This window comes from Eurypyga helias, unplaced genomic scaffold (genome assembly GCF_000690775.1).
Source record: "Eurypyga helias isolate BGI_N326 unplaced genomic scaffold, ASM69077v1 scaffold47681, whole genome shotgun sequence".
NCBI lineage: Eukaryota > Metazoa > Chordata > Aves > Eurypygiformes > Eurypygidae > Eurypyga > Eurypyga helias.
The window spans coordinates 15243-24191 of NW_010233675.1; the positions used below are offsets into that span (position 1 = coordinate 15243).

Sequence of the window (8949 nt, forward strand, 5' to 3'; positions counted from 1 at the left end):
ATAGCGACCTTTCAAAAGCAGGGCTGGATACATCCATCTCTTAACTCCCAGTTCACACAACTGATTACAAGCACAGCTAAGACTAGTATTTAGACAGCACTTGTATTTATAGCAGAAATTAGTTCAGGTTTTACACTCCTGGACGAGACTGAAGATACAGTTTAGAAGTGTGTCTTGTTACATGCAAACTCGGGATGCTAGATTTAAAAAAGCTGATGTGGAAACTTGCGACAAGGTACAGCTTGGCAGTTTCCCTCTTTAATGTAAAAGCTAATGTGCAACTTTCACAAAGAAACCTCCAAGTCTACGTATGTGAAAAGACTTTCCAGTCATTGCATCGGGTTCCTAAACAATGTTAAATTATTGGATGAAGATCCATTACCAATGCTGCAGATCCCTAACTAGCAACAAAGCTGATGTTCACCACACAGACTTCCGTGAATAACAAGTTTACCAGCACTGCTGCCTAGCTGGAGAGCAGTAGTGTCTCAGCACCGGCTCCTGTTCAACGCTTCCAACTTCAGTAAGATTTGTCTCAGAAGCGGGCAAAAACGCACCTTTTACCCAGAAACACTCATTTGACCTAAGGCACTGAGCTCATTAAGAAGCATTAAAAAGACAAACACTTCATAAATATCTACTTTGGCCACTGCCTTCACACTGACAAGAACCAAGTCAAATAGTATAGACTTTCTCAAGTTAGAATTACAAAAAAATTATCTCCCCTTTAGGCAACACCTACATTTAGAACCTCTGCTGCCTAACAGTTTTTAGATTTGAAGTTATAAACCATGTTGTTAGCCAATTTTCTATGCCCATATTAAACTCAGATTTGAGAGTCCCACCGCATCCAAGTGATTTCATTTCAGTTATCTGAACCTGAACACCAGCAGGCAAACGGAGCAAGCTCTTAAACCCAACAAACACAACACAGAGTCCACAGGTACGCAGACATACCTTAAAAAATTGAAGCCTCTCTTTATTTCTGCCGAACTCCATCTCTTGATTTTTCAATACTGTTTCAGGCCTAGGAAGACACCAAGTTTACAGGCATTGACGAGTTATTTCAAGTTACAGAACAAGTTGTTATTTTTGCATGTTTGAGGAAAGACTCACAAAAGCCTGCAGCAAAATTTGAAGTGGTTTATTAGAACAAAGATAACTCCTTTCTTGCACCAAGCTTTCTGTAAACAGTGATTTTACCTGTGCTGGGCTTAAGAACATATTCTAGCCATAGTGTGCCTAAAGCATTTGATCTCAAAAATACTCATTTTAACAGATCCAACTCCAGCATGTGCTACAATACACTGAAGCTTTTTTCCCCCCAGTCAGCACTCTTAGAGGTTGCACACCTCAAAACTCAGTTACGGTAAAGAACCTAGATGTTAATGTCAAAACACTCTCCACGTTGAGTACTAGCCCTTAGCAGCTGAGTAGAACATCACGGCAATTGTAACTGTCCTCCAATTCCGTGTTTTCTGCCTCCAAGCCGCATTTTTTTCTGCACAAGTACTCATCAATACAGTCTCCTAAAATGAACTGTCTTTTCTTAATAAGTGTTATTAAGATATTGATACTTATTATAAAAGAGTAATCCACAATTTAAGAGGAATAACCTCTGCTTTGAGAAGGCAGACAAGGAAGGGAACACACTTGCTTTACACCAGGAAGGAAGTCAGTCCTCAGTGTTCTAGAGGTGCATTTTACATCATGACCCTTCCTTTTCTTCTCTGCATTGCCAGAAGGTTAGCAGCTGTAGTGCCTTGCAGAGCCCTGAGGGACAGTCATCATTCACACTGCGGCTTAATAAATACTGCGTATGTTTTGCTGTCACATACATCAATATTGCTGGAAACATCACTAATTCTGCACTCCTACACCTGTACTGAGCAGGAGTATTTGCAAAGGTATAAAATCACCACCATATCACACCACTGTGGGATACAGATCTGATCAGCTTTTAAATTCTGTCAGGCAGAGATGACAGGGATCTGAACAGTCTATCAGAGAAAAGAGGTGGCAGCTGAAAGAGAATGATTACGTGTAACTGCCAGAGATGGAATGGTACACAACGATCTGTTCATAATATTGACAATCTGGAAAAGGCAGATAGATGAGGCTCCCCTGGGCCACTGCATACAGGCAGGATATACATGGAATTTCAACTCATTGACAGATGGACTGCAAGATTCCATAGAAGCTGGGGAATGATACATAGGCTAGTTCTTGTTCTTCTTTAAAAGCCAGCAACTTTTGAAAAGTTCTCACAGAAAAACTAGAATTCACTTTTACGAATAATCAATGCTTCATTGATTCAGTCACTGAGGTTTACTTTGTAACATTCAGAGTATTACTCCTATGCTTTGCTGTCCTTGTAAAGAAATGAGCAAAGTCTCAAATTGCAATTTAAAAATCACAGCCATGAGTCACAGTTGGCCGTCTGCACTAGGTTTAGTAAAGCCCTTCTTGTAAAAAAAACTAATTATTGTAGACTACTTCTGCTACATCAGACCTTCTTCTAGATGCTGAAACCTGTCTATGGCACATGTGAAAAGTACAGAAGGATGTTCAGAGAAAACCCACATCTATAAGCACTGTCACAAGCAGTGCTTAACAAGACAGAAAGGTGCAAAGAATTTTAAAAAAAGGAAGCTGTCATACTCAGGCACCGGCTGAAGATGAAAAGGACAGAGGATAGGTGTGTTCTCAATCTGCGTAGAAAACGGTCCAGAGTTGCGACTCGAATCTCCGGCACTACACGGCCCCTTGCAGCCAGTCTGACCCCTGCAAGGGAGCTTCCGAGGCTGTGCTTTAAGGGGAGAAAGCTTCGCCATTGGCTTCTGTGAATCACCACCTCCAGGATTTGGAGCATTCTGTATTGCACTGTAACATTAAACAGAATAACATAGACATTAAGAATTTTGCTCTGTTTTTTTTCCCTTTGTTTTTGGCAACCCCTTCAGCAGATTATAAAATATTATCTGAAAAAAAAGAAAAAGAAATTATTTTACTACAACCCTTTTGCAAAGTACACTACCACTGGATAAGCTCAGTTACTTACTACCACACTACTGTAAGCGAGCAGAACTGGACTGGCTGAAAGATTAATATCAGACAAACTCCCTCCATTTGTTCACAACAGACCAGGAATCTGCAACGGCGCAAAGGCTAACCTCAGGGTTTTAAGCTTCGAAGGATGAATGACTTTTTATCTCTCAATATTTACCAAATCATTGTTTTGTAATTAAAGCCACTGCCGCCTCCTGCTTTAGCAACAGACAGATACTTGGTTATTGAATTGCAAGATACTGCATGGCCTCAGAGGGTACCTTGTCTAAATCCCAACTTAGTCCACAAGCAGGGACATGAGTCCAGGGCAAAGCAGGAGATCAGCAGGAGAAGGAAGCTATACAAAAGCAGCACAACCCATCCTGTAGCAAAGGGTTTCTTATCAGAGGCCAGCAGCTGCTGAGATCCCGTACGCTTTCCAAAAGTGAAACTACAGAAACCGGATTTATCATTGCAAAGCAGCATGTTGAGACCTCTTGCCAACACTTGGTCTTTCTGATAATTCCAGGCTAGCCTAATTGCAATGGAATCAGCCGTCTCTCCAGACACAAGAACAGACAGACCGCAGAACTGAACCACCATATATGCCGCAGAACAAATGACTTGCCCAGAGTCTGGGTTCTCAGTCACCTTCATCCCTAACCCCTCACAACCATTGCTTCTCTCCTTCCAGAGTGTCATTTTATTCATTTTTATCCAGCCCTCCTTCAGACACCATCAGGTCTAGTCTCAGGGATACACATATGACAAATGATTTGATGGGGTAGTACCAGGACCAGAGTGAACCCATAGTTGAGTATCAGACGAAAAAGTACTGGTCATCAAAAAAATGTGGTACATTACCATTTGCTGAAATCAATCTGCAGAGAATGGTCAACAGTGAGATCTGTTGGGCAGGCGGGATTGACTTTCACAGGATCTCCTCCAGCATTTCTCACAGCTTCCCTCATGGCAGCAAAATCCACCATTGCTGGAATTCCACTAACAGACAGAAAAACAAAGAGTATAACAACATGGGACATGAACTCACTAAAATATACACGTCTTAATTTTAACTCAAGTCTAGATCTACCCTAGTAGATAATAACCCCCTACCTATTCTGTACTCTAAATTTTAGGGAACCTAAGACATTTTTAAAAGCTAAGGGAGTTGGTATTCATTCACATCAAACCACAGCATGTTTGAAGATAACACACCAAACAAGAACACTGGAACATCCTGAGGAAGAGAATCACATGTCTGTTTCTCGCTATGCTTCGCAAGTGCGATGGAACTTTACTACAAATCTCCTTTTCGGATACTTCTTACCTTCACAATAGAACCTTGCTATAGAACCAATGCTCGAGCTATACTTTTTAACACTTAGCATTGCTCCTCTTACAGAGCCAGCCATTCCTGAAGCTCACAGAATTTATAACAATATCCTTGTTGCTATTATTACACAGATAAGTGTACCTGAAGTACAAAACTGAGGGGAGGACAATGTTTATGTAACACAGAACTACATAAATCTTCCTGACTCTGCTTGCTAAGCAGAAGTTGCCTCTTTTTTATTATAAATATCACAATTCCTTTTTAAAATTATCTCGCTTCTGGATAAATATACACTAGGCGAGTCAGAGAAACAACCTAAATGTATTATTTGTAAATGGCTGAAGGACTGCCCTTTTAGCTATGCCATACTCAAATCACAAAGAAAGTTAATATCCTAAGAGATTTCTTTTTAAATATATGCATTATTCATGGATTCAATTGGATTGCACATACATGTGCAATAAGCAATATTTAATCTTCGGTTATCTCAAGCAGGAATTCTATCTATTTCAATGAACTGCCAGCCATCTGGCTACAGCCAAAATGTCACCACTTCCATTTGTGTTTTGGCTCGTATCCCACAAAGTGTTCCTTGTAGGCCAACAGCTTCAGCTCTGCCAACCTGCACTAAAACCAGGGTACCCTATGGAACAACCCCTAACCTTGCATCACATGTAATTATCATGAGGAATCGACTGGAGAGCAGAAGCAGTGCACAAGTTTCTACTAAAAACAAGAGGTACTTCAGTATCAAAAGGCTAGGTGCTACTTATTTTCAAGCCAAAGAATTTTACATATAGATTCTTTCAGATTTCACACAGCTCATTTCAGAGTTTTTGGAGTGCATGCACACACACTTACGTAAAGTCTTGAAGAACAACTCTGGCAGGACAGAAGGGCACTTCAACATTATTCTGTTTTGTTTTCCAGTCTAAGATGTTCATAGCATCTGTTTCTTTCACTAAGAAGCCATCGCAGTTACGGATACTGGATTCAAACAACACTCGTATGGAATAAGGCAGAGTATCTAGGGTAAAGCAAAGTAATTGACTTAATTAGTCCAACACCTTCAGCTTACGTAGTGGGGTTTTTTTTATTACAATCTCACATTTCTAAAGAATTCCACTTTGCTAGGGACTGGACTCATCCAGTGCCACAGGAACTTGCTTTTCCAGTCACCTTTGGGTTTGATCTTCCTTACACAACAGTGTACAGAACAGTGAGCTGCATCATGTATACACTGCAGAAGGTGAGTTGTCACATGGGACCTGAATGGAAGACACCAATGTCTTGACCTCGCTGTTATGACAGTGGCATTTAAGAAGATACGCTAGGCTGGAAGGAGAGAGATGAAAGGAATCTAGAGCTGGGATTACTGATCAGAGTGGGTAAGAGGCAACAACAGTTAGAATATTCAAAAAGTTAAGTTCAGGCTTTAACAAAAAAAGTTAGACTTGGTAGTCTCAAACTAATCCTCCAGAGGTCTGTCCACAAACGATTAATGAAAGATTTGCTGACTGTTCTCACTGTGTGCCTCTCAGGTACTATCCACTGCTGTCTAATTAAACAAGTCACTCAAAACAATGTAAGAATGTCATCAAAATCATGTAATGCCACCACTCGCTTTATTTAAAGGCCAAGTTATCACAAGAAACTGCTTTGCTTTTTCTTGGGTTACAAATAATACGCAATGCATCCTTACAATGACAAAGCTAACTGTCCAACGGGTTGCTTAGCAGCCATCAGCTATGCAGAAGCAACTACTTCTCTCTATTAGGCATTACCAAGCTCACATCTGCAGTACTGTGTGTAGTTTTTGGCCACCAAGGCTACAGGAGATCAACATATGAGATCACTTCCAGTGAAGAGCCTTCTAGGATGGTAACGGGGCTGCTGGACCTGACACACAGGAGCAGTTGGGAGATCTGGGTTTTCTCAGCCTGAGAAGAGGAAGCTAAGTGAGCTAAATGTAGTCATCCACAACCTAACTGGAACTGCAGAGAAGGCAAGGCCTGACTTCCCAGAAGCATGCAATGAAAGGGGAAAAAAAAAAAAAAGTCACAAGGTGTAAGAAGGGATACTGTGAGTGGACACAACAAAAAAGCAGTTCACAAGGAGGGTGGTTAAGCACAGGATCAAGAGAGTTCGTGGACCTCCCTCCTTGCAGATTTGCAGAGCTCAACTGAGAAAGGCTCTCCAAAGTTCGCTCTGGTCCCCGCAAGATTTACTACCAGTGCTGTCCCACGTTGTGCCTAAACATTATTTAATGTCTTGCTACTATGGAGTTAATCAAAGGCTTTCAACCTCTACACAGAAGTTTCTAGTGGAAGATGAAGACACTCTTAGTTTAGTCTATTTAGATTCCTTCTCCAAATACCTTCTGCTGCTTCAAGCTTTATGGCACTTCTTGACAGGAAGTAGTATATTCTGTTTACTTTTCCACTCATGAGGCTTTTCAGAAAACTGCTGTAGAATGGACTGGTTTTGTTCCTACCACACTACTGCTTCTTCCTGGACAAAGCCACAAACAGAACCATTCTACCTCCTTCTTATGTGCTTATCTGAAAGATTAACTTCATTGTTACAAGCAGCAGAAATCTGCAAAAGCATACAGCTGTTGCACAAATTTTTCAGCAGCCACTCTGCACTAGCTCCCCTCTCTCTTTCCTTCAAACAACAGGGAAGTACTAAGTGCTGTGAAATATGAGTTTAAAATGAAATATCCACTGGTAATTTTTAGTTAAGAAACACATCGTGACTTCTGTGAATACACAAGAGTAATTCAGACCTTACAAAACAGCAAAGCTGAAAAAAAAATGCCAAATATCTCTAATATGTAACTCAGGTAAGTATTTTAGGAGTTTAACACGAAAGCAAAGGGAGACAGTAATGAAAGTATGTTTTGATTGTCTGCAAGAGTAAAGCCTGTTCTGGCTGACACTGACCTACAGCTCTCTCCATCCGCGTGCATTCTCCTCCCTCATCCCATGTGTGCATACTTTTTATTTTCCAAGAGGCACCCACAAACAGGGACCAAATAAAAGCCTTTTTGGCACATACCACTTAGTGTCCTGTTACATACTAACAAGATGCTGAAGTTAAGCAATTGTTTGAACACCACAAAACCTCATCCTTCGACAGTTACCCACCATCTGAAGTTGCTGGCAATGTGAACTAGAACACCAAGAAGCAGTAAAAAATTATAGTAAAAACTATAATTTTGAAATACTACATAGGAGTTCTGTGTCACCTTAATTTCTCTTTTGGGGGAAAAAAAAAAAAAAGTTCTGATTTGGAATACTGCTGAAAACTCCAGCAACACCTATACTTTCTCCCTTACTGGAAAAAAGCTACATGAAGTGTTACCACCTACCTTCATAAAGCAGGAACAGATTGGAAAATTATAAGCTTTCAGAATTCATGTATTCACGACTGTATCTCCTAACATTTTACAGTAGAAAGTGGTGCGTGTTTACTGTTAGTACCACCCTGATCACAAACAACTAAGAAGTGTCATTACCATACTTGGTGCCTCCAAGCTTTGAGACATTGTAGAACTTCTTTTGTGGATAGTTTCCTAATGCTTCAATTACGGGCTGGTAAGGGCTTCCTGGGAAAAACAACAACAAAGTTACAGCCATAGAGAATGGAAGGTTTGATCACTGACAGAGGACTCATACAGCTTCTCAGTTCTGATTTTATCAAAAATAGTGTTCCTTCAGGAGTGTGTATGAAAAGGTTTCTAAATCAATTGAGATACCTCATGATGTAGATGCGTGACTAAAATGAGCTTTAAAGGTATCTGTAATACTAGGCATATACAGGTCATGCAAGTAATCAGCATAATCACACGCCTGAATATACTTGACCTTTATTGTCTCAGTTTACCATCTACAGAACAGGATAAATGCACCTCACCAACTCAGATAAGAGATACAGGTTTTAATATAGTTGGAAACACAAGCATTAAGTGCCAGGCTAATGACAAGCAAACAAGAGACAAAAATAAACCTCACAACAGCTATTAGGTAAAGAGAACAAATCCCTTCTTAAGAAGAGAAGTAGTGATTCACAAAAATAATGTTTTAATTCAACTAACAAACCAAAGGGACTGTGCCAATAACATACTCCCTCAGGCCTAAAGAAAATCATACAGAGGAGGTTTAAGGAAATAAAATCTAGACTACAAACAGTGGCAAAAATGGTGTCAGTTTGACATCACGGAGCTCCTCCTGTGAGCACAAATACCAAACGTTGCATCTGCAGCAGAATACTTACCCTTTGTTTGCTTTGATCTTAATACAGTACAGCTACGTCTCATTGCAAAGCAAGTTGTACATCATCAGCTAACAACTGCGTCACTCGAGCATCCTAACAATTACCACGACCCCCCAGATTAAGCCGATTAGGCCTCAGCCCTACGAGCAGGCACCTTTACGGGTACGACATCATTCGCTGGCCGCAGCGTTTGCGGCGGAGGGAACGGAAGGAGGGGCAAAAATGGTAGTCAGGAATAACGGGAGGCCCGGCGGGACAGGCTTACAGCCGCGGCCAAGCGCCCCGGG

The 8949-nt window shown here is 40.8% G+C and overlaps 1 protein-coding gene across 1 annotated transcript in view; it reads right to left on the minus strand.

Moving 5' to 3' along the window:
- The window catches only part of IREB2 (iron-responsive element binding protein 2), a gene marked incomplete at its 5' end in the record, with an annotated part of 19321 nt that extends 11327 nt beyond the window's left edge, over positions 1–7994 (minus strand). Inside the window, 5 exons of the mRNA XM_010161788.1 lie at positions 958–1027; positions 2662–2883; positions 3913–4050; positions 5246–5411; positions 7905–7994. Coding sequence (XP_010160090.1) covers positions 958–1027; positions 2662–2883; positions 3913–4050; positions 5246–5411; positions 7905–7994 — 686 coding nt within the window. The remainder of the gene's footprint in view (positions 1–957; positions 1028–2661; positions 2884–3912; positions 4051–5245; positions 5412–7904) is intronic.
- Positions 7995–8949: the final 955 nt, after the last annotated feature.